The sequence below is a fragment of the Lissotriton vulgaris genome, chromosome 3_1 (assembly GCF_964263255.1).
Source record: "Lissotriton vulgaris chromosome 3_1, aLisVul1.2, whole genome shotgun sequence".
In the NCBI taxonomy this organism is placed as follows: Eukaryota; Metazoa; Chordata; class Amphibia; order Caudata; family Salamandridae; genus Lissotriton; species Lissotriton vulgaris.
The window spans coordinates 1,508,957,683-1,508,984,665 of NC_141689.1; the positions used below are offsets into that span (position 1 = coordinate 1,508,957,683).

The window sequence follows — 26,983 nt, forward strand, 5'->3', positions numbered from 1 at the left end:
CAAATGCTTGTTTGGTTGTAGACATTTAAAATGCAGTTTGTGAAGCAAGGGGCTTACTCTTTTATGGGTGTCTGTTCCTCCCTAAACGCCCCTCAACCCCCCTCCAACATCCCTTCCATTTATTAGTAAGTATTCACTATTTTCCAGTCACTTCACGGGGCCCTCCCAAATCTATTGCTACATTTGTATTTCCTTATAGAAAAGATAGAAAAGGTGGAAATTTCCAATGTAGGTTTGTGTATTGCATTTTGTAGTAAACAGTGATACTTTACATACTACAAAATGCAGTTTGTGAATCAAGACCAATATGGGTTTTGTGGTTGAGTTGAATTTCCTTAAGTTTTTTCACGACTGTCTCTCTTTGGATCATTCTTGATATGGATCCCATTAAATATAAACACTTTAAGCCATCTAGTCAAAAGTGTTTAGTAGCTGGTGCAGGAAGTTAATTTTTTTAATCTTAATTTATAGATTCATCATATTTCACATCGACTTTTCTTACAAGTGGTAGCAAATGAGTCTGCAGAATCAACATGTAAGTAGTTTCTGTGTTTTCTGTCACTCAACACAACTTTTTAAATATGCACACCGTTTTGCCCAGGTTACCCATTTTCAGGTGTAAACGCCTCTTTTCCTTTATAAGGTGTAAATCTTTAGTTGGCCAAGAATACCTCTTAATCTAATGTAAGGGGATTTTACATTCACATACCAATCAACCAAATAAGTAATCTTGCTTGTGTATTATTCCAGTCTTTCTACAAGACAACCAAAACCCTTCTAGAGTTACAATATGTATGAAACTTTGTGTTATCCCTTTAGCATGTGATAGTAAATGATGCAGCAGTTCTAGCCAAAACTGCTTTCTACGTATCGGCTGCAATTAACACAAGGATTTGAATGGAATTAGTGTGGACAGTCCCTCAGTCTGTGAGTGGTGAAATGAAAATGATGTGAACCAAGACAATATTTGTTTTCTCTGTATGTTTTTCGTAGTCGGGGTGCTGACACTCAGTACATTGATTATTACTAAGCATATTAATGACATTGCAAGGGTTTAGTGCCATGAAGGATGAAACATAGCGTATGTCACACACACACACACACACATATATATATATATATATATATATATATATATATATATATATATATATATGTATATATATATATATTATATATATTTTTTGGGTGCTCCCTTGTGTCTGGACACAGCTATACCTCTAATGAGAGTGAAACAGGTGGCAGGGGTTGCTTTTGATCATTCCAGGTTGGCTTGGATGATATTTTACCAATCCAGTAAAACTGTGGCTGGAGTGGTAAAGGCTTTTGTCAATTTACAGCCAGCATGGATAGCACTTTGCTAATCCTATAATTAAAGGTTTTGCAGTATGAATGGCAATGTCCCTTTCTAGCTCGGCATAGATGGCACTTGCTAATCCTACGCTTAAAAACTTTGCTAGAAAAACATACATTTGAAGTGAGAAGATTCAGAGTGTCGCTGGTGTTGCAGGGTCCTTTATGTAGGAGTTGATTGCCATCTAAATTCGGCAACTACCCAGAGTTTCCTGCTTCCTATTTTGCATATATATATATATATATATATATATATATATATATATATATATATATATATATATATATATATATATATATATATATATATATATATATATATATATATTATACATACAGCAATCACTTGGGTATAAAATATATCATTACCATAGCCATGCCCTTAAATCAAGTAGCCCAAGCTAACACCAAGTCACAGTTATTCAAGATACAGGACTACCCTAGCTTGACCAAGGTAGCTTATCCGTGTATATGACTGGTGTTCTAAAAGTCAATGTCAGACATCAACATTTTGCCTCATTTTACCTTATGATGGAAAGGACCCCAAGCAAAAGTATTCACATCTTGCACACCTTCCACTAAGCTGACTAGCAAGAGAGCAAAGCATTTCTGAGATACTGTGTCAGCCACCCATTGCAAGCTAATAATGCATCCATCACAGATAAACCTTCATACAATATATCCATTATTTCTATATTAAACCCCCTAATTGAAGTTCCAACCAGGACCTGAATTTGATAGTCCGGTATCATTACTACTAGTTTATGGCAATTACAACTTCTTTTATCGCAATGCACAGACAAGTATTTCACTTACTGTAAGTCCATATCGTGGGATACTGAAGTATTTCAGCCAGTTCAACCAATCCATCACACTGGGCAAATTAACCAGGAGCCCAGAGAATATCTGTCATGAAGAAAAAATGAAGGTTCAAAAATCACTGCATATGTTCCTGCGCTGAATACACCCAATCCAAAAACATTCTACTGTGTTAAAGTATGTAAAATTAACTCAACACGGGTAAATGGAATACCATGAGTGAAACTGCAATCACCATCTTAGGTCAGAAAAAGGAGAACCACATTTTTTAGGTATGTTTCTACTCTGCTTGGTGCTTATATTCCCTAATTTTCATTGTCAACATAGCTATATGACTCTCACTCCAGGCATATGAATCACTTTCATTATGCACTGTACTTTTTCTGGCTTATGGGGCTAGGCCCATGCCCTATACATGCCCCCAATAAATAACTATCTTTTATAAATTGTTGAATTTTTCATGCAAGCATAAGAAAAAGAAAGAGTTTATGATTGGGGATTCCACTGGCACATGTAGTTGGAAATATGTTTACAGCGACTTATAAAACTTAAGATACAGAGCATATTGTGGTCCCAGTGGAAGCAAGATACACACTCTTGATCAGCTCTTCCACAATGGCGATTTTAAGCCGTTTGCACAGATACAGGAGGAGTTCGACCTTCCTATATCACAAATGTGGAGACACACCCAAGTAGCACTGTCTGAGAAAACGCCTCGGTCCGCGCCCTTGGACATTGCCGATCTCCACAGTGGCATCATACCTTCACATGTGGGGTAAACACAGCAGGGTGATATAGGGGATATATGGGCAGGGTGATATAGGGGATATATGGGGTACTATCTTCTCACCTTTTTTCATGACCCCCATCGTGAGCTCTCTGTGACAGATGGCGAGCTTGTCTATCAGTAACTTACGAGGAGGACGAACAGGAGGAGGCCCTAGAGGCCCTGGACAGAGGTACCAGAGAGGCACGACTGAAGTTCTGCCTTTTCAAAGTCCTACATGACTGGCACTGGACGCCAATGAAACTGAACAGAGCAGGCTTACTCTCGCACGCAGACTGCTGGAAATGTACAAACAAACACTGTGACACAACGCATATCATTTGCGAATGCTCATCGATACAGTCTTTCTGGTCCTACGTCGGCCAGGTCCTGGGGGCCTCTATGCTCCTGAATCTCCTGCTTACTCCCTCTGCTCTTCTCCTTCATGATCTGCGCCACTCAGCAGAGATGTCCAGACCACAACGTCGTCTCTTCCACAAGGCAATAGCCACAGCTAAATTAGGTATTCTCTAGCAGTGGAGGTCACAGACGCTGCCCTCACAGGAGGCCTGGCTGGTGGCTATGATTCACATTGCCTCCCATGAACGAGTCATCTATAACCTACAAGACCAATCTGAAGTGTTCCTACAGATGTAGGCAACCTTCTTGTGCATGGAGGACGATGAGGTGGGAGGACATGCCCCTCCCCACACGAGCCATGCACCTCCTTCTATTCTGCTATGTTCTGCAACGTACACCCCTCCCCCTCTCCAGGACCTCCCTCTTGCCACACCCAACCCCAACCCCCTCCCCTTATTCTTTTTCTTCTTGGTCCGGCTCCATACCCCGCCTTGCTCTGCCCCCCCCCACACATCCCCCCCCCGCCCGGCCACGCAGAGGTGCATACCACCATATCCGTAATGAAAGGGGCCACCCGCCCATCTTACGACCCAGGAACGAGATAACTGCAGTGGCCATGTAATCCCATAAACCACGCTGCACCCCCTCCACATACCCACTTTTCCACCCTCTATTGCCTGCACCTAGGCTTGCACTCTACACACTCTCACCACTGCCAATGGACACCGCACCAACAAGAGTATAAACAGACGATACCTACCGCTGACACCACCCCCACCCAATCTGTATGTACCACTACACATTCAGTCTCCTTATCCCCTCGACAACAGGTGACCTCGAGCCTCATGCCACCACCCTTGTTCCCCCCTATTGCTGCTGTAACTGGGATCGCCCTCTCGGGGGCGAACCGCCCCCTTAATCCCACTGAACCTCGGGACAGTGGTCACTCTGGAGATCCCAGAGGGGTGCGGGTGGGATGATCCGGCCTCGGGGACTTGGATGATGAGCGACTGGTGACGCTTCACCTACTAGTGAACATGAGGGTCGCCGGACCACACAATCTTAAACCCACTGTCATTTAAGCCAATTAGGGCAAGGCGCAGAGGGGCAAGCAGCAGTTGACGCACCACCTGCGCTTCTCCCCCTAAGAGCTTGCGCCCTCCCGATCATGACAGGAGCTCCATCCCCCCCTCCACCTCCACCTCCACATACCCCCTCTCCTTTAGTTCTACCTACTCTCTTTATTTGTTAATATTGAACGCAACTCCTTCATGTTAAATACTGCATAAGGTTCTTGCCAGTAAAGAATGGAGGAAATATCTCCCAACTGTTTAACTTCCTTGTATCTTTAATAAAAAAATTGCACAAATTTTTTTTTAAAGATACCACCAGAGGCTAAACTGATTTTTGGGAGGATAAGACTTGGGTACATAGAAAGTAAGTTTAGTCTTTTCTGCAGACGACTAAAGAGGCAAATGAAAGAGTCATTGGCAAATCGTTCTAAAGTTAGTCCCATAGTCTGTAAATTTTCTGTCTCCATCATCCCCAGAAATCGACTTTTGATTTCCAAAAGTCTCTTGTTTAAGAATGCAGATGAAATTAGATTTCTAACAAACTTCTATACGCTGTTACACCTTTTGTCACAAACGTTTCTGAGACCGGGAAGTGAAAAATGACTTTTCAAGACATATTGACATAATCCAAAACCTACCCTGATAAACAACGTTTTGTGCCTTTTGTAACTTCCCATCCTCTTATCCAGGCACCAAATATTTTACTGGTAAGTGTAAACCAATCAGGAGCTATCCCGACTGAAAAAGCATGCACCTCCTCTGGGATTACAGAGAAAATTTTTCTCTGATTTTGATGCAGAACACGCATTTTTACCATCCAGTTAATTGTCAGGGTCATTATCCGATATTTTTTTTCTTATCAAAGGTGATAATGTGACTTTTTTCTGTGGCCACCTGGGGTTCCTTCAAGGCAGTACTTAATTTGAGCCAGTGGTTGCTGGTGGGGCCTTCCCATTTCTGGGATTATGTTTCCTCAACAACCTTTGATCCAGAGCAAGCGACCGAAAAGCACAAAAAGGGGATCAAATAAGAAGAGAAAGATACAAAAATAGTGACAGAAGAGGGGAAAGCAGTAATGAACAAGAAAGTGCAAGAATGCGATAAAGAGACAGGAATGTCTGGAGGTGGATTAAAGTGGCATGAGGTGGGATCAAGACTCTGCAGGTTTGGAATTTTGCACCCCGACCTTGGGTAGCAACCGCCACAGGATTCTGTGGAAATATTTGGGCCTCAATACTTAACAATTTAAGCACTGCCTCGAGGTATATATGGTTCACCAAACTGCAGTTAAAGGTTTCTTTAATATTGTCATTTTGATTTCCACTTTGATGTTTTATTTGACTACATTTTGACCATCCACTTTAGTTAAGATTCAGACAAAGCTGTATTTTTTCCATGGACACCAGTACAATCAATGGCCTCCAGTTCTGGACTGAAATCAAGTCCTACATCTTGAAAAATTCAGATAAGTGTGGCCCATATAAACAATGAAAAGTGCCGAGGACCAAAAGAGGGATGAGGGCCTGGTAACTGAAGCTCCAAGGTGAATATTAAAAATCAGAAAAAAATAAATGGGTACCCCTGCCTGCATATGAGGCTTTCCTTATAAATTATACCCTGTCGATATCAGAGAAAAGAAACAGATTCCTGTTGTTTTTGTTAGACCTTCATCCACTCTAGTAATGGCATGCTTTATCATGGGTCTCATTCTGGTCCCTAAAAACCAGAATGGACTCAACTATATTTCAGGTTGCACTTTGGAAATTCTCACTACAGAGGTACCTAAAGAGATAAAATTCCTCAACCCAACCATGGTTTCGGTTTATTAATTGCTTATTGGGTATGATTAAAAACTATGAAAAGGGGGTGAAGACAATATGGTCCTCTGACCCTAATAGTTTGTCGGCATGTTTCAACCCCAATATTCAGGCCACTAGGCTCCAGGGTTTTCATCAGGACATCACAAATATATTGGCCCAGATTCACAATCCCTCCATTCAAACAGGTATGCAGGGCTATTGTGCATGCAAGGTGAGTTACTACTCGCCTTTCAGTAGCCATAATAGCTCTTGATTCCCTACTTTGGAACCTCACACAGCCATGTGGAAGGAGGAGGAAACATTCCCCTGTAGTTACGCATTTGTAAAGGTAGCATGCTGTTTTTATACTAACTCAGAAGGTCCGCTTTCTACCCAGCATAAATACTGACATAGGGAGTGCATCCTTTGGTATGATAATTCATGGTGTGTTGGTTTAGAAGATTAAAAATCTCCAATTCTCAGTCATTCCTTCCGATTGACACATCGCGATGGAAGGCAATCATACTAGGAGACACAGATAGTTAGGAAGAAGCTCGTGGTCAACAGGTTTGAGGGCAGTGAACCAGCCTCACAAGACTAGGGGTTGGTTATGAATTTGTTCAGGGAATTAAAAGTTATTCATAGTTCTAAAAAGCCCTTCACCTGAAGTAGTGGCCTCTGTAATTTTACTTCCCATGTAAAGTTTTTTTGGCTGCCTATATTTCTTTATGATAGAGATAGCTTCACTGTAACTAAGATAGCTGTGCGAGAAAAGGCTCATGACTGACATCTGCTGTGATCGGTAGCTCATAAATTAAAATCCAGGAAACTGCAATTGACCTTTCATCTTACGAGACAAGTACATTCAGAACCATAACATTAGGTAATACCAACACTAGTCTGTTACACTGCTTAGAATCAGCAGACATGTGGTGTGAAGAGTTTCCTTATAAAGAAGCCTACTGATCCCTCCTGCCCTCCACTGCTACTTTCTGCATTTGACTTCCAGACGCCAGGCCATAACATTTAGCTATGAGTTTTAATTTTTTTATTTTACAGAGTTTTATATGGCACAAACTTGACCCGAATCGGGTATCCGAGCGCTTTAAATAGCACCAGTTGCATTACATGAGGACACATTCTTTTTTTTGTTGGCACGTTAAAGAGCTTACCACTTACCAAAATCGTCAAACTGTTATTTATCCACACTGGGTTCATTTTCCCAATCAGCTTTAGTTCAAGTTTATCTTCATTACTCAGAATATACGCCAAGGTCTGTTCTAGTGTCAACCAACTTCAATTAGCTCCTGCACAGTCAGGATATTTTTAATTCCCTTGGAAAAAGTAAGTTGTGTGTGTCTTCCTTTGTGCCCCCATAAGAAATGTGAGGTTGAAAAAAACTGCATTGTTCAGACCAAATCACAAGTTTACACTTCCTTCAGAGTGCCACTTTTGTGACAGGTACTATCTAAGGTATGAGCACTACAGGAGTGTATGGGAGAGGAATTACAAACATTTACAAAGCTATCAAACAGTATATTTTGCGGAGCATGCACCCCCATATTCAGATTACCAAGCAATAAACAATTGCAGAGGAAGGTGGAGGCATTTTATACAATACCCAACGGTATGCCTTAATCAATGTTTATGTAAATGAGAGACAATGCCCCATGAGCCTCAAGGACAGGTGGAAAGGACGTTTCAGCGGAGCCGCGGGATGGAGCTACGAAGAGTAAGGGACTGTTGAAGGGCACTAACCAGTGGCAATGTCTTTCCACCCGTTCCTGAGGCTCATGGGGCATTGTCTCTCATTTACATAAACATTGATTAAGGCATACCATTGGGTATTGTATAAAATGCTTGATTAATTGCATTTTCTTCTCACATATCACATTATTATAGATCACAATTTTGAGTAACATAGTGTATACTGGAGGGATCTTTGTTTTTCCTGACGAAGAAGCCTTGATGCTACGAAACATGTTGACTCATTAGGAGTATCCGCACATTACGCAGGACATCTCCGAGCCATGATTTTATCAGCACAAGCCTCCTTTGACCTATTAAAGTTTGTATGTCTACGAGGCCAGGTCCTTTTTAAACTCACTCTCTTGCATTCACCTCTGACCCTCCATCTCACTACTCTTGCACCACACATAACATCACATTATTAATGCTCCCGCGTAATCACAGGTGGTAGCACGCCCCGTCCCACAGCGAGGTGGGAAGACCCCTATGATGAAGCATGACACCAAGGGCCCTTTTGGTGTGTGAGGGGTATTTAAGCAAACACAGCGTGCGTCCAACCATTGTAGGATACTCACTTTCTATAACACAGTGATTAACATACTTGAATGCACACCCTTTTAGAGGTGAATCCTTTTGCTTTGTTACTAAGTGTACCAACTCTCCAGGCCCAAACCATATCTTTCTATACATGTAAGGCACCCCTAAGGTAGGCCCAAGGTACCGCCATGGGCAGGGTACAGTGTATGAGAAAGGTAGGACATGTACTTGTGTGTGACATGCCCCGATAGTGAAATACTGTGTATTTTATTTTTCACTATTGAAAGGCTTTGACTCTTCCCCTTTCTCACCCACCCTGCACATGAGCACTTTTCCTTCTCTCTCTTTTCCGTGCAACCGTCTATTGGTATACTTTTAACATTTGTACTTTTTATGTACTTTGCCATATCTTTGAAAAAAGAGAAATTTAAAAACAGAGAACATAAATAAAATCGTATCTACAAAATACAGTATTTGTGTCTTTCTCTGGTGTGTTGGTAAGAGAATACATTTCTCTCGTGTATATCTATGTGAAAACTTGTCTCAGTGACTTGGCCAATTGATGTGATAATTCACAGCGCTCAAAGCTTGATTGTCGTCTAATGTGTTATGTATAATACAAACAATATTTTTATATAACCTTGTGGGGAGTCTCTTTTTGTGGTGTGCCTAATGTGTCACTGGTGTGTGCGTGTGTATTTTGCGCAAGCGCTTTATACATTGCCTCTGGGATAAGCCTGATTGCTCTGCTAAGCTACCAAGGGGATGAGAAGGGGTTATCTTGGGTGTGTAACTCCCTTGCCCTGAGTAGAGTGGTGGGTTCTGCCTGGCTTAGGTGCTTAACCTAGCCAACCAGAATCCCCATTTTTATCACCCACTATATGCCTACTGGGTAGCAGAGCTAAGGAAAAGGACTGGTGGATATACAGGACAGCACCGAGCCATCAACAGTGCATGCACTGTCTCAGGTGAGACACAAAATATAGGGTGAGGAGGGGGTCAATTGTCAAAGAGTTGAAGGTGTCCACCAAACATACCGAAGGGCAGAAAACAACCAAAAGTGCCCCCAAAACCTTTAGCGGCACTAGGATGAAGGCAGGAGAGTGTTTAAAGAGCAGACAGGAATATTTCCTGCCAGAGGGGGAACTGCCTGTACTACGCAGAACCCTTACCATGCAGTCGTTACCATTGCAGGGAAGCACTTTTGTATAACAAAAAAGGTTTAGGGATGGGTAGAGGTAAAGGGAGGAAAGAGTGATTTTAGGGTTTTGGCAGTGCATAGAGGTAACAAGAAGCAAGTGTCATTTTAGGGTTTAGTTGTGGGTAGAAGTAGAGAGAGGTAAAGTAATTTTAGGCTTTGAGGGAGCACAAAGGTAAAGGGAGATAAGGGTGAATTTAGGGTTCGGGGTGGGTAGAGAAGAAGGGGGGTAAGTGTGATTTTAGGGTTTTGGGTGGATAGAGGTAAAGGAAGCTAAGTGTTATTTTAGGGTTTGGAGTGGATAGTGTTATGTTTCATATAGGTACCCTAATATAGGCCTGGGTAACATCATACCCTTTCACCTACATTACCTCCCCTACACTACACTGTAACGAGCCTTTTAGGATTGAACCTTTACCTAGTTCTAGTCCTGGGCGCAGAAGGAGGGTTTCCCTGAACAATAGCGTTCTATGACTTCATCATTAGACTGACACAGTATGAATGAAAATTCATAAGGATTTTTGGAAACCAGGCAGGGGCTACATCCACCTGCATAATATCTATGTGCAACGTTCATCCCATACGTCATCCTCAATTCCAACAATGGCTAACACAAGAAACAACGGACAAAGGAACCCTAGATACTTTTCTGAATAAATACAGCACCTCTTGCTAGTATTAGTTAGAGGGAACTGAGACTTACAGGCCGACACATTGACCAAAGGCGCTGAGGCTCCTGCATGCAGACGCTCCAGCTGACAGTGGTCTAAACATCCCTTGCAGAGTGTCCAACTCGAGACCAGGACCTGGCCCCACACTCTTTTGCTTCAGGTAATGGGGTTAGACTAAACCTAGAGGTCTAACTCGAACCCTCTTTTTGGTTTGTTCTTTTTGCACTCTTTTTCGACACATAAATCTGTCTTTTAACTTTCACGTCCTCTGGCTAGGGTAGGCCTTAGCGTGCCTATACCACCGAGGTACACAATTACACGGTCCTGACGAATGCCCAGTAACACACGTACACTTAAAGGGCAGAAACATGTTGACCCCGTTGTAAATCGTAAGGGGAAAACACCCAACACACTAGTTGGTACATTTCCCGACACATACCTTTTAACTAATACCCAGCTAACCACGGAATAAAGTTTTTGTGTGGTAAGCGCTGCTGGTAGTTTTTTAATACAACTCACTTTTTTCACATTCTGTCACAAAAAAAACCCCGCTCCGCAGTAACCTGGCGTCGCAGCACACCAGGGAGACATTCGGTTTCTCCTGGTGGGCCCAATGATGAAGCATGTCACCACCCAGGGTGGTGAGTGAGGGCTTAAAAAGAATCCCTGGGAAATTCCTATTCAGGTAGATTTAAACTTTCCTTGTCTCTGTGCTGGACACCTGTACCCTTCAGTGGGCACTCTTTTGTTGTTTATTACTACCTCGTGGGGGACCGTGAGTGTCCTTTCCCTCTCTCTCTCGTTGTTGTTATTGAGCGAAAAGTAGTACATTGTTTCCAAGATCCTGAGGGGTCAGGGTTGTCATGTTCTAAGGTTGCCATAAACTATTCTCTCCCCGATAAGAGGATATTATAATGGCACTGTGAGCTAGCTAATGCAAATGGCTAACATACACGGTGGGGGTGCTCAGAGTTAGTCTGCCACCAATCCTACAGTTTATGGTATCCAAACGCGCAGGTCCTGCATGGGTAATAATGGAACTACACAACAGTAGAGGTAAACAGAAGTAAGGTTGATTTTAGGATTCAGGGGTGGGTAGAGGCAAAGGGAAGTAAGGTTGATTTTAGGGTTTGCAGTAAGCAGAGGTAAAGAGAGGGAAGGGTGAATTCAGGGTTCAGTAGTGAATAAAGGGAGGCATAAGAAATTTTAGGTATCCAGGGAGAGTAGACATGAAGGAAGGAAGGTTGACTTAGGGTAAGGGGTGGGTTGAGGTAAAGTGTGGTAAAGGTGATTTTAGGGTTCAGGAGTAGGCAGAAGTAAGGCTGATTTTAGGGTTCACAGTGGGTAGACGTAAAGGGAGTTTAGTGTTTATGGGTGGATAGAGGTAAAAAGAGATAAGGGGGAATTTAGGGTTTTGGGAAGGGCAGAAGTAGTGAAGGTGATTTGTGGTTTAGGAGTGGGTAGAGGTAAGGGGAGGTTAGGCTGATTTACGGTTTGGCGTGGGAAGAGGTAAAGAGATGTAAGGGTGATTTTTAAGGTTTTGAGGTAGGTAGAGGAAAAGGGAGGTAAGGGTGATTTTAGAGTTCAGGGGTAAATAAAGGTAAATGGAGCTAAGGGTGAATTTAGGGTTTGGGGTGGCTAGAGGTAAAGGGAGCTAAGGTGAATTTAGGATTTGGGTGGGTAGAGATAAATGGAGGTAAGGGTAATTTAATGATTCGGTGGGTTGAGGTAAAGGTGAATTTAGGGTTCAGGTGTTGGTAAAGGGAGGTTAAGGGTAATTGTAGGGTTCAGGGGTAGGTAAATGGAGATAAGAGTGATTTTGTGGTTTAGGGCTGGGTAGAGGTAAAGGGAAATTAGCGTGATTTTAGGGTTTAGTGATGGGTAGAAGTAAAGGAAGGTAAGAATGATTTTAGAGTTCAGGGGTAGGTAGAGGAAGAAGGAGATAAGGGTGATTTTAGTGTTTGGGGGTGAATAGAAGTAACGGGAGATAAGAGTGAATGTAGGATTCGGGTGGGTAAAGAAAAAGGGAGGTAAGGGTAATTTTAGGGTTCAGGTTGGGTAGAGGTAAAGCATGCTAAGAGTGATTTTATGGTTCAGGGTGGGTAGAGGCCAAAGGAGGTACAGTATATTTTAGGGTTCAGGGGTGGTTAGAATGTAAAGAGAGGTAATGGTGAATTAAGGGTTTAGGGGGGGGGAGTAAAGGGGGGTAAGAATAATGTTAGGGTTCAGGCATGGGTAGACGTAAAGAAAGGTGAAGTGGACTTTGAGGTTCAGGAGTAAGTAGAGGTAAAGGGAAGTAAGGGTAATTTTTGAATTTAGGGGTTGGTAGAGGTAAAGGAAGGTAAGAATGGTGTTAGGTTCAGGGTGGGAAGACTAAAAAGGAGGTTAGGGTGATTTTTATGTTTAGGGGTGGGTAGAGTTAAAGGAGATAAGGGTTATTTTAGGATTCAGCAGTGGGCAGAGCTAAAAAGACGTAAGTGTGATTTTAAGATTTAAAGGTGGGTAGAGGTTTAGGCTAAACTGCAATGAAGTATAAAATTATTTTCGTTTTGGTTTGTGAAATGCTGCCCCTCCATTGATAGGATTATGATCTTAAATGTTTGTATTATGTTGCTATTGTACCACTTTTAATTACTCTACAACAAATTAATTTTTTCACTCCGGTGTCTGTATGCAGCGATTGAAAATTTAAAATACCATCTTTTCAAGACTGCTTGAACTATTATTGTTAATTAACTTATTTTTGGTTTGCAACCTAGAAGGAAGGTAAGGGTGATTTTAGGGTATGGGGTTGGGTAGAGCGAAAAGAAGGAAAGGTTCACTTTAGGGTTCAGGGGCGAGTAGAGATAAAGGGCCAGATGTAGGTGAAATAGATTTACCGATTTCTAATTACCGAATTTTACCGATTCGGTAATTAAAAATCGGTAAATCTATGGGGTGGACATGTAGGTATTCCAGATGTGCTGGAATACCGATTCGGATGATTTCGGTATTTACCGATTCGGTAAATACCGAATCAGTAATGCCCATTCATTCCTATGGCCTTTGAAGCCCATAGGAATGAATGGGCATTACCTTTTCGGTATTTACCGAATCTGTAAATACCGATTTTCACAAGGGTGCAGGGGGTGTTACTTTGACACCCTCTGGCACCCCCAAAACAGGCTCGGGTGCCATGTAGCAGGCATACATGCCCTAAGGGCAGGTCTGCCTGTCACATGGCATAGGTGTGCATGCACACATGTGCATGCACACCGGAATCGGTATTTTACCATCAAATTGGATTTGATGGTAAAATACCGATTCGGTAAGGCCTCTGGGACTCTGAAGAGTCCCACCTACATCTGGGTGGCTCAGATTCGGTAAATTAACCGTTTTTTTATTTTACCGAATCGGTAAAATTACCGAATCGGTAATTTTACCGATTTGGTAAAATAATGCCCCCTACATACCTATCACCTATTTACCTATCGGTAACGGCCGAAAATACAGATTTTTGGCCGTTACCGACCGACCTACATCTGGCCCAAAGGGAGTTAAGGGTGATTTTAGGGTAAAGTGGTGGGGAGAGGTAACGGGAGGCAAGGGTGATTTTAAGGTTATGGGGTGGGTAAAGCGGTTGAGGATTATTTTAGAGTGCAGGATGGGTAGAAGTAAAGGGAGGTAGCAGTGATTTAAAGGTTTGAGGTGGGTGGGGGAACTGAGGTAAGGTAGAGGTGAAGCGAGGAAAGTGTGATTTTAGGGTAAGGAGTGGGTAGAGATAATGGGAGGTATGGGTGAATTACAGGTTTGGATTCAGTAGAGGTAAAGGTGATTTGAGGATTCAGGTGTGGGTAGAGGTAAAGGAAGGTAAGGATGTGTTTAGGGGTCAGGGGCGAGTAGAGATAGAGGAAGTTAAGGGTGATATTAGGGCAAAGTGGTGAGTAGAGGCAAAAATAAGTAAGTGCGATTTTAGGGTTCAGGAGAAGTTAAAAGGGAGATAATGGTGATTTTGGGGTTTAGGGATTGCTAGAAATAAGGGTGTGTTAGACCTGGCACCATTGGTGTGGGCCTCTCTTCCATTTTTCTGTTGCCTCATGTGTTTCTGCTGGTATTAGATGCTTTGGGCTCTGTGCCACTGCTTTTCAGTGCCACAGTGCAAGTGCTCCCTATTGTAAATTGATGTATTAATCAGTGGTTCCATGTTTGGCTATTTGGCTTACTTGTCAGACCCTAGTCTAGTGCACTGGGTGTGCCCAGGGCATGTGAATCCAAATGCTGCTGGTGGGCCTGCAGCACTGGTTGTGCCACCCACAGAAGCAGCCTTGTTAAATGTGTCTAAGGTGTGCCATTGCAGAGCCTGCGTGCAGTCTGGTGCTGTCGTGCTGATTGGGCAAGTGCACCCACTTGCCAGTCCCTAAACCTTCCCTTTTCTTCATATCAGTGAACCCTATGGTAGGCCCAAGGGCAGGGTGCATTGTAAGTTGAAGGTAGGACAAGCCCTGATGTGTGTGGCATGTCCTAATAGTGAATTACAGCCATTTTAATTTTTCCCTATTGCAAGGCTACCTGTTCTCCATAGGCCAGAATGGGCTGTTAGATTATCACATGTTTATAATCCTAACTGTCTCAGAGAACATGGTAGAAATTCGAGTTTAGTATGCCTGAACTCAGAATGATAAAATACATCTTTTAGTGAAGTTGGTTTTAACATTCTGTTTGCAAATTCCACTTTTAGAAAGTAGGTATTTGCTTGCCTAAGCTTTCAAAGCCTGCCTCTGCTAGGTTGTGTATTCCTTTGTCTGGTTTTGTGAGTGACAGGGCTGGGGGATTCCAAGAGACAGGATGAGTCAGCCCAGAGGTGAATAGAGAGATCTGCATCTAGATGGGAGGGAGGAGTTGCACCTGAACCTTGAATAGGGCTGTGCCTGCCTTCCACAATGTTGGCTACACCTCCTGGGCACTGAACACTGCAATGTCATCCATGTAGGCATCACTGAACTCATCCAGTCCATCCAACACTTGGTTGACCAACCTCTGAAAGGTGGCAGGGGCATTCTTCCTCCCAAAGGGCATAACACGGAACTGGAAATGCCCATCTGGTGTGGAGAATGCTGACCTTTCCTTTGCCCCATCAGTTAAGGCGATCTGGCAGTACCCAGACGTCAAGTCAAACGTGCTGAGGTACTGTGCCGCCCCTAGCCGATCTATGAGCTCATCAGCTCTGGGGATGGGGTGCGCGCCAGTCTTCGTGAATGAATTGAGCCCTCTGTAGTCCACACAGAACCGGAGTTCGGGTGTGGCACCCGGCGCCTCAGCCTTCGGGACCAAGACCACTGGGCTGGCCCAAGGACTGCTGGAGGACTCAATCACGGCTAGCGCAAGCATCTTTGAGACCTCCTCTTTGATGCAAGCCCTCACCCTGTCAGTTACCCTGTAAGTTTTATGCTTCACAGGTAAGATGTCTCCTGTGTCCACATCATGGACGCACCAATCTGTGACACCAGGGAGAATAGATCAGAAAACTGTCCCAGCAACTTGCGGCAGTCATTTTGTTGCTCATGGGTCAGGGTGGAAGAGAGGTTAACACCATACACTGACCCATTCTGCTCTGAGGCTGCCAGGAGTTCAGGAAGATGCTCAGTCTCCTCCATCCCAGCATCTGTTGCCAAGAGCATGCCCTCTTCAGACCTCTATAAGTGGGGCTGAAGGCGGTTGACATGTAGGACCCTCAAGGGGTTCCTAGGAGACCGGAAGTCCACAAAGTAGGTAACTGGACTCTTGCGCTCCACAACCTCAAATGGTCCGGTCCACGTATCCTGGAGCGCGCAAGGCTCCACGGGGGCCATGACCCACACTTTCTGGCCAGGTTGAAGCTCTACCAGAGTGGCATTCTGGTCATACCATCGCTTCATCTCCCCCTGGCTGACTTCCAGATTCACCTCAGCGAGTTGCCTGAAATGCCTAGTCTGGTTCCTGAAAGCCAGCATGTAGCTATATACATCCTGGGGAGGTTTCCTGGGAGATTGCTCCCAGGCTACTTTGACCAGACTCAGAGGTCCTCTGACTGGGTGTCCATAGAGAAGCTCAAAGGAACTGAACCCTAGAGGTTTCTGTGGCACCTCACGGTATGCAAATTGTAGGCACGTTAAGAGGGCGTCCCACTTACGCCTCATGGGTTCCTCAAGACCCATTATCATGCCCTTTAGGGTCCGGTTGAACCTTTCAACCAACCCGTTTCGTTGGGGGTGGTAAGGAGTGGTGTACTTGTAAATTACACCACACTCATTTCAAGGGGAGCTCTCCAAATCGTTCCCCAATAAACAGTCAACAGGCATGGCAGGCCTCACAGCTACCTGAAGAGTACAAGAGACCCCCCCCCCCTCCCCCCACTCAAAGGGAACCTGAGCCATTGGACAATGACTCTCTGTGTTGTCGGCGGCAACAACTCAGCAAAATGCATGCAGGATAATCTGCTCTTGAGATACCAGGTGACACCTGACAGCTGTCACACTGGCTCCTGCAGTCCACGTATCGAACCGAGAACTTCTTGCATCCCTGGAGAAGCGTTCCGCATCTGGAAGATCTTCACGTCTTTATTTCATTGTACTTGAACTTTGCTGCATGTCCCTCGCTGTGACATTACTTGTCGTGGAAGCGCAACACAACCTAAGGTACATTGACGCAAAGTGTCGCATCTGAAGAACTGAACTAAAGTCAGCTAAAACTACCATCTTAAAGTACCAGTATTGTGTATTTTTGTCGTTTATGGTCTTGTGGTAAATCTATATAAAGTGTACTTATTTTTTATATAAAACCTTGTGTGGTGTCCATTTGTAGTGTTGTCGCACAAGTTACTACTTGTGTAACGATATATCTGTAAGAGACATTAGTTAGTGATAGACTCCTTACCTTAGAATATCCCCAGGCGTCAGACTGGATCCGGATTTTTTTTGCGTAGCAGTACCCTTGCGCGTCAGTAGGCATTGTCTGCTGCTCCGCGTCCGTTGTCGGTGTCGTGGGCGCGATGATGACGTCGTCGGAGTTCTTAGACGCCGCCTCTGCGTGCTGACGTCAGTTCTTAGACACAGCTTTTCCGCGCCAGAAACGCAGAGCCATGTTAAAAACCAACACTGGTGCCATTGAAACTAGGGCCCTGAAAGGGGGTGACCTTAACCCTAGATATCGGTTCGCAGAATGGGGAGGATGGGTTGGTCGGTAAGGAATCTATCACTAACTAATGTCTCTTACAGATATATCGTTACACAAGTAGTAACTTGTGCATCTGAAAGAGACACGTTAGTGATAGATTCCTTACCTTAGAATAGATACCCCAGCAATACCAACCCCGGTGGTGGGTCTGCAAACCAATAATAAACCAATGGAGACTGGACAGGTTCGGGTGGAGGACCGTTCCCTGCTGCTGCGACAGAAGGTCCTCCTGAAGAGGCAGACGAACCGGGGATCGACTGACATACTGAGTAGCTCGGGATACCAGTACCTTCGCGCCCAGTCCGGAGCCACAAGGATGACTTGGGCCCGGTCGCCTTTGATCTTCTTCAGCACTCAGGGCAGAAGTGGTATAGGCGGAAAGGCGTACAATAGACCGCAACTCCACTCGCGACGAAAAGCGTCGCCGAGCGAGTGCCGCCTTGGAAATTCCAACGCGCAGAACCGAAGACATTGCTCGTTCTCTTCTGTGGCGAATAGATCTAACCAAGGCTCTCCCCACTGCTGAAAGAGGCCTTGTGCCACGTCCGAGTTCAGACGTCATTCGTGATCCATCGTGCACCGGCAGCTGAGTTCGTCCGCCCTGGCGTTCAGAGAACCTGCCAGGTGTTGGACCACCAGGGTCACGCCCTGATGTTCCAGCCACTGCCAGAGGCGCAGAGCCTCCTGGCATAGGGTCCACGACCCCACCCCGCTCTGTTTGTTGCAGTACCACATGGCATTGGTGTTGTTCGTGAACACCTGCACTACACTCCCCCGGACAGAGGGGAGGAATGCCTTCAGTGCTAGACAAATCGCCCGCAGCTCCAAAAGGTTGATATGGAGACGGGACTCCGCCGGCGACCAGAGGCCTCTGATCTCCGCCTCTCCCATGTGGCCTCCCCACCCCTGGAGGGACGTGTCCGTCACAACCACGTGCTCCGGTTGGGGAAGGGAGAGGCATCTGCCGCTGACCCAATCGCGGTCCGTGAGCCACCACTGCAACTGTCTCGCAGTGCCCTCCGAGATCAGGACATGGTCGGACAGGTTGCCTTGATGCTGGGCCCAGTGAAACTTCAGATCCCACTGCAGAGCCCGCATCCGCCACCGGGCGTGATGCACCAGAAGGATGCAGGAGGCCATCAGCCCCAGAAGCTGCAGCATCAACCTGACCAAGAACCGGGATAAAGGCTGAAAGAGTAGAATCAGAGCCTGAATATCCCCAACCTGCTGTTCGGGAGGATAAACCCGAAACTGCACCGAGTCGAGAACCGCTCCGATGAAGAGGAGCTTCTGAGAAGGGCACAGGTGTGACTTCGGCACATTGATGGAAAACCTCAGCAGGTGCAGGAGGTCAGCCATAGTCTGGAGGTGGCTGACGACTGTCTGGGGCGAGCCCGCCTTCAACAACCAGTCGTCGAGGTAAGGGAAGACTGAAACCCCTAACCTGCGCAGATGAGCTGCGACCACCGCCATCACCTTCGTGAACACCCGTGGGGCGCTGGTAAGGCCGAAGGGGAGCACGGGAAACTGAAAGTGCTCGTGGCCTACCATGAACCGCAGGTAGCGTCGGTGGGACGGCAGGACGGGGATGTGGAAATAAGCGTCCTGCAAGTCCAACGCTACCATCCAGTCTCCTGGGTCCAGGGCAGCTAAGACCTGAGCCAGTGTCAGCATTTTGAACTTCTCCTTCCGGAGGAAGCCATTGACGTTCCGTAGATCCAAGATAGGGCATAGGCCCCCTTTGCCCATCTTGGGTACCAGAAAGTAGTGGGAGTAGCAACCACACCCTACTTCTGGCCCAGGAACGCGCTCGATGGCCCCCTTGGCCAGGAGGGCCGTAACTTCCTCCTGCAGAAGTCGCAAACGATCCCCCGATACGCGGTGGTATTGCGGTGGCATGGCTGGAGGGGTCGCCTCGAAGGGGAGGGAGTAGCCCCTTCGGACGATTTGCAGCACCCACCTGTCCGATGTGACAGTGCGCCAGTGGAAGAGGTGATGGCGAACCCTGTCCCCCACTGGCGTTACATGGGCCTGAAAGCACGGACTAGGAGGGTTTTGAGGCGGATGCTGCGGGGGAAGGACCAAGTGCCCAAAAGAACGTCAGTCAAGGCCTCATTAAATGGCAGCAGAGGCTCAGTCGAGCATGACTGCGGTTTAAGGACCTCAGTGAGGAGGTTAGTCCTCACGGCCGCAACGGGGAGCTCAAGGGCCAAGGCCTTGGCCGCCCGCGTCAAACCACACTGTAGGTTGCCCCCTCCTCCGTAGCCACGGTAGGAGGTGAGACAAAACCAGTGTCTGGCGAGGTGTCCAGACCACTGGCATCCCCAAGTCCACCTCTCCAGTCCTCCTGGGACTGACACTCCTGTGTCAGAGGGTCCTCAGACCCCTCCCAATGCACCTCATCACCCATCTCCTGATACTCAGGGTGTCAATGGATGGGGCCGGTTCGTTGAAGTAAAACTCCCCAATCGACGTCGAGAGCGGCGCCCAGCGGCGCCGCGCCGAACCGGATCGAGGGAGGTATCGGGGACGGCGCCGCCCGAAGACTGTGCCGGAGGTGACACCCGAGGGACCGGCGCCGGTGAGGTCATCAGGTCAACCGGTGACGACCCGGATCCAGAAGCGGATTCAGCGGGGCCCTGCGGTGCCGGGCCCGAAGGCACCGGCGGCATCGGGGCCGAAGCACCCGCCGGCGTCAGGGACGAAGCCCCCGACCCGCTAGGGCCCCCAGACGGGTCCGCTGGGCCCGAAGGCGCCGCGGAGCCCGCAGGAGGAGTGAGGGACCTCATGGCCATGAGGAAGCGATCGATCTCCTCCGGCTTCGGGTGCTGCCCAGGGACCGGAGGGTATGGGGCAGGCCGCGACGCCCGCGACTCAGACGGAGCTGCGTGGGCGGTGTCACCGGAACCGCCGGCCGCATCGCGCGAGCGTCGGGGGGAGTCGGAAGAGCAATGACGTCTCTTCGACTTCTTGTGCTTACCTGACGACTTCAAACCTGAGGAGTGATGTCGACTCCCGGAGCTACAGTGGCTCCGACCCCACGACCGGTCCCTCAACCTCCGGGACCTCTCACGGCGTGGGGCCGACTGCCGGAGTTCGAGACGCTTGCGGGACCGCTCCCGCCTAGCTTTCGTAGTCAGGGCCTGGCAGTCGGAGCAGGTCTTGTCGTTGTGGTCGACGCCGAGACAGTGGAGACACAGACGGTGAGGGTCAGTGACTGACAGCAGTCGGTCGCAGTCCTCACAGGGTTTAAAACCTGGCATCCCTATCGGCACCGTTCAGAGTCGAAGACTCGAAAAATGATCAAAAACGGATCGTAAAAAGTTTAGTCAAAAAATTACTAAGGTACCACTTTTTCCGGATCGGCGCTGCTGGCGCGGAAAAAAGAAGAACTGACGTCAGCACGCGGGGGCGGCGTCTAAGTACTGCGATGACGTCATCACAGCGCCCACGACGCCGACGACCGACGCGGAGCCGCAGACGACGCCTACCGACGCGCAAGGGTACTGCTACGCAAAAAAATTCCGGATCCAGTCTGACGCCTGGGGATATTCTAAGGTAAGGAATCTATCACTAACGTGTCTCTCTCAGATACTGGGTTACTGTATGTGGTCACACATGCTTTACACACTGCCTCTGGGATAAGCCTGTCTGCTCGTGTCAAGCTACAAAGGGGGTGAGCAGGGGTTATTTTATGAGTGTAATATCCTTATCCTGACTAGAGGCAAGGGTCCATATTTGTCACAAGTACCTACCTGTGCCAACTAAAGACCCCCAAATCTAACAGGGTGATTTTAGGACTTATGGGTAGATAGAGGTAAAGGGAGATAAGGGTGATTTTAGGATTGAGGGGTAGGAAGAGGTAAAGAGAAAAACTGATGATTTTAGGGTTTGGGGTGGATAGAGATAAAGGAAGCTAAGGGCAAATTTATGGTTCGGTGAGTAGAGATAAAGGGAGGTAAGGGTGATTTTAGGGTTCAGGATGGGTAGAGGTAAAGAAAGGTAAGTTTGATTTTAGGGTTCAGATTGGATGGTTGATTTAAGGTTTGGAGGTAGGTAGAGGTAAAGGGAGGTTAGGGTGACTTTATTGTAAAGGTTAAAGGAGGTAGAGATAAAAAAACATTTGAAAACGTCCTCTAAATTATAAAAGGGTTAACCAATAAATAAGTAAATATGTCCCAGCAGGAAACATTAATTCAGAAAATCACATACGTGTATGGCAACAAAGAAAGGGGGTATGTTTACTGCTTCATCGTCGATTAAAGAGACAGGTGTTCAAAAGATCTGTTTTGGACATTGGTCACATGCAATAAAGTTTCATTTCTGCTACTTGTTTGCATTCAGTTCTTAGAAATACAAGAAAAGGGTGCTCCAACTTGGAGTACAGGTTCGTCTTCACGTTCTCTCAGAAATAAATACTCAACTTGATGTTTATAAAATTTTACATTTTAAAGTGTCAGGACGAAATATGTTTGCTTCAAGTGGTAGGAGTCTAATTTTGATGGGTAGAGTGACTAGGTTTATGGATATAGGAAAAAACAAATTGGGTTGGAAGTTTTAGTTTGTAACATGTATAATATATGGTTTTAGATAAACTGCAATAAAGTCTAAAATTATTTCAGTTTTGGTTCGAGAAATGCTGCCCTTCCATTGAAAGATTATGATCTTAAATTTTTGTATTATGTTGCTATTGTATCACTTTTAATTATTCAACACCAAATTAATTTCCTCACTCCGGGGTCTGTTTGCTGCGATTGGCTATTTTAAAGTACAAACTTTTAAAGACTGCTTAAACTGTTTATTAATGTGCTTCTTTTTGGTCTGCAACATCCATTCAGGCTTCGATGTAACACTGCAGCTCGCAAGTCACTGATCTGAACCAACGTACTTGTTTGTTGTTTTTCTTAATGCGCCCAACATTCATTACAGGCAGGTGAGACTTTCCATCATTTGGGATCAAAGAAACAGAGTGACGGCCCACTCGGGCCACGGGGTAAAACCTGCACCTGCTTCATTATGAAAAAGTACAACAAAAATGGCCAAAGCATTGAGTCTGTTGAGAACTTACAAGCATGAAGACAAAGCAGATGGTGATGAGGAGGTTAGCCACAGCGACCACACTCTGTCCTGCAGCAATAGCAAGCGCCATTGATGTTGCGGTGTAGGAGACCAACATAAGTGTAAAAACCATGATAAAGAACGGTCCTGCTTCTTCTTTGAAACCTAAAAAATAGGATATTAATAACACAATGTTAGTCCCTCTCGGTCATTTTATCAGTAATGATGAATATTCTATTTAGCAATGGTACGCCACCATCCTGGAACAAGTAGCAGCCAGATAAAGGAACCATGTTATTGCAATGCAGAGAATTGTTTAGAAAAGAGAACATTTCGAATGTAAAGATTTCAAAGGAAAGAAAATATTTAAATTAATGGCAGGCTCTCCTCCTTCTATACACCCCCTCGCCCCCCATTTGCAAACACTGTTGGAATCCCCACCTCAAACCCATTTCTCCTTCGCTAATCCTTGCAGGCATAATCTTCAGCCATGCTCTCTATCATTGGCTCTTTCTTGTATGGTACACCAGTGGTCCTTGTTTTCCCCACAGGGCTCTTTTTCCCAGGAGCGTACAGGAACCCTCTGCGCCGCGGGCCCAATCCTCTAGGAGGCCATTGAACACTTCAAAGGGGCCCCAATCAGTCCAAAGTGAATGAGTATCTGTGAGACATGGGAGACTCATGAACCCCTCATCACATTCTGTTGCAAGGCCCCGTCATTTAGCGTTATGTTACTGCTTTCTCCTAGAGAGAACCTAACACCTTTCTACTCTAGCTCTCACCAGGCCCCACTGCGCCCCAAGTCTGAGTGACAAGCTGTTGTGGTTTCTTCATCTTTGACACCTAGAAAGTTTAAGCTATTGGCATTGTAAATGACAATGCCTTTTATTTATGTTTTAAAAACCAAAACATAAATTAAAGACATTGTCATTTACAATGCCAATAGGTTAAACTTGCGTAAATGCGAGCTCTATTGCATTGCAAATGCATGTTAAAAATATGCTTATCTGTTTCTGAGAACAAACCCTATGCATACAGTATTAAGTCACTTCCTGCAATTGTGCAGCACTTAGAATGTACATGTCATCTCACATACACGATCATATTCTGTGGTTGTTTTTTGTGAGCGACGCAATACCAGTCGACTACTCTTTTTATAATGCCTGACTGAAAAAGATGCATGCTAGATAAAGGCTTACATGACAAAATGTAATATTGGTTTAGAGAAACTGAATCAAGTTGAGGATGAGCCGGAATAGGCGTTCAGAGGAAACACTAAAAGAGATAACACATTTTTTGGGGAATAGGTGCCTTTGCTGCATAGCATTAGCAGTGTTACACTAAAGCAAAGAAGGGACACACACCTAGACCTGGTGGGAGATGCATGACCCTTATCTGAGAAGATAAAGCACGGCGTGCTGCTGCATTCAAAACCAGCTGAAGCAACACATGTCGTGCCTGCAGTAAGAGAAACTCATTAAAGAAAATAGTGCTTACAGACCAAATAACACGCGCCTTGTAACAACCGAAGTAAAAGGGCCAGTCCTCATGGAATGTTACAAATGAAGACAAGGCGGTACTAAGGAGGGACTAACAAGCCTATTTACGAATCAGAAGTCAGCATTTAAGAAGGACAATGACACAAGCCAATGAAAAATATGGGCAGAGAGTTTGTAATGCTTCAAGTACAAACTCCAATACGGCATGCCTCGCTGCAGCGCATGAGCTGCCCAGGCTCGACCTAAAAATGAGACCTGTATATTTACGTACGATGATTTCTACTTAGCCTGGGGATATGCTGAAAATCTGATATAGATCTGGTATCTTCTGGACCTAATTTGGAACACCAATCTAGAAACTCAGCTGCACGTTCTTTGACATCATCTAGACTGGATTATGAGAATACCTTTTATATGGGTCACCTCAGGTATCTTAACAATTGATTGCAGTTATTACAAAAACAGCCAGCACACATTTTAATATAAATGACAGCCTGGGGACATAGTTCCAAAAATCTGACAAACGTGTACTTGCTACCTAAAAACAATCTAGATTCATCCTTTCTCAAAGTCAAATTTAATAAACCCCTTCCAAATCCTTCCGCTTCGACTAGAGCAAAACTAAGAAATATTTTGAAAAAACGAAGAATACCGAATACCAGAAAAGGCAAAATAGGAAACAGCCTTTCTTCAGTGTAAAATAAATCTACAGAAAATCTAGTGAAGCTGTTTCCAGGGAAAAACTAAAGAACATAATAGTTTTACAAGAAGGGGAATTTCATGTTATTATTATATACACAGGAACAGATCTCATGAAAATGCACTTATTTAAAGACAATGAGGGACAGTCTGCCAGTGGCAAAATGGTCTCAAAGAAGGTGGAATAAATATTAATAGTTATTCCATGTCTCATTTAGCAAGTGGGCCAAAAAAGATATCGAACAAGAACTTTAGGATCTTCAAAAAGGTAGCCAATTCCTCAATAGCCACAGTAAAAAAAAAAATGTATTCTATATTTTTAATAGATGGCACTAGTCTGCATTAAGATCTTGCATGTTTGCACCAATGCCCGATGTGTGTTGGTGTTTTCATATGGAAGGGGAACGTTATTAGCTGTGCGGTGAGCCTAAGGAAGGTATACCTTATTTGGAATGAATTGTTGGGCTGGACCCAAATGGAAGTGACAAATAATTTTTTAACAGATTCTTTCTTAGATCATTTTGCATTTCAAATAGGACTAAAACAAGGTTACCTTTGATGCACATCAATATGTGAACTGATTGCACAGTGGACAGGTAGAGAAAAAAAATCTGCAGTTCTGATTAACTACCTGTGGTCGAATCTACAAGTGGCACTAACAAGGATGGAAAAAGGTGAATAGCTGAGTGAGGGAGACAGGCATGAAACATTTCAAGCCTGAGATGGGAACAAAGAAGGCTCGCCTAGAGGTATGTTATTGTGGCTGATCCAAAGTCACCATGGACAAATACTGTGGACCAGGAAGTGCGATGGCATGCTGCTCTCAACTTTTAAACTGCTGTCAGAGTGTGTGAGTTACAAATAATATGACCAACAGTGTGTAATGCATAACCCAACAGGCTTCCTTGCCATTGTTTTTTCTCATGTTTTATTTCCATTCAATGCCTACGCTGAATTTTATGCAATGGCAAACCATATTCATGTAACACCGTGTGGAGTGACGAAGGACAGTACATGCACTATATGAATAAATAGAAACACGTAAATATTTATTTAATAACAGGAATACGTAAAAAACTGGTATGGTGTGTCTATGAAAAGAGCTGCGAGATTTCTTATACTGACAGATGGATACAGTATTATTCATAGCTGTAGTGGCTGTACGCCTTTCCAGTTGTGCATTTCATCGTGTATCTATTTCTCCTTGTGTTGTATGGGATGTACCATGTTACAACGCATACCATTACAACTACCTACCATTACAACGCGACCATTACAACGCATACCATTACAACGCATAGCGCTTAGAGGTGCTGAATAGTGGTAAGTATAATTTACTATTCTAACTCCAGTCCCCGTGGACACTAGGGAAGGTGTTGGATAGTAAATTATACTTATTCCCTATCCTAGAGCACCCCCCAGCGCAATGCGTTGTAATGGTATGCGTTGTAAAAGTTGCGTTGTAATAGTAGGTAGTTGTAAAAGTTGCGTTGTAACAGGTGTATACCGTTGTATGTGCTGTAGGCATTCTGTAGAGCAGCAGTTGAGATCCAGATGACTTGTAGAATGACAGCTCAGGGTTCATGTTCATAAAGCTACTGATTTAACCATAATCTGATGAGGACAACCTCAACCCAGTGACGACCTGTCAGAGTTGTGCCTCCTTGAACGGTCATATTTCATTGTTACGGACTACGGGAGAAGTTTGACTTCATCACTAATTTGTGAGTGTGAGCGGACTATTATCTTAATTGTTCGCCTGCTTTTTGGATCACATGCTTGTTTGTACTAATTAAGGTTTGCAGATGTTGGGCATGCAAATCAAAAGGTCCCTTGGAGGAGGGCATGATAGAGCATTCCTGTGTGCTTACTATAACCTGAGATTAATGGCTGTCTAGCTTGGTAGGGATTCATGCTAACCCGACCAACTGAGAACTGAGTGTGGGCTATTTTGCTTCCATGCACTGACCATGTCTTCCCTGAAATCCTTCAGTGCATGGACAGTTGGGATTGTGTGACGTAACACGCATGTACGCAACATGCTGATACAACATTAGTATTATTATAATAAACATGAATAGAACGCTTGATTACCTCAAAGGCGTACTGGTTTTAAACAATGGTCATTTACATACTCAGTTACAGACTGAACAGCCAGGTCCTAAGCAGCTTCCTGAACTGACTAAGATTAGAGACTTGCCTTAGAGGTAA

At 45.1% G+C, this 26,983-nt stretch overlaps 1 protein-coding gene across 4 annotated transcripts in view; it reads right to left on the reverse strand.

The window, feature by feature from the left end:
• LOC147728083 (broad substrate specificity ATP-binding cassette transporter ABCG2-like) overlaps nt 1-26,983 on the reverse strand; it is a 756,857-nt gene that overhangs the window by 35,618 nt on the left and 694,256 nt on the right. For all 4 annotated transcript variants that reach the window (XM_086961967.1, XM_086961966.1, XM_086961968.1 and 1 more), the window contains 2 exons: nt 22,585-22,739; nt 2,170-2,259 (listed from right to left, as the gene is read on the reverse strand). In XM_086961967.1, coding sequence (XP_086818093.1) covers nt 2,170-2,259; nt 22,585-22,739 — 245 coding nt within the window. The remainder of the gene's footprint in view (nt 1-2,169; nt 2,260-22,584; nt 22,740-26,983) is intronic.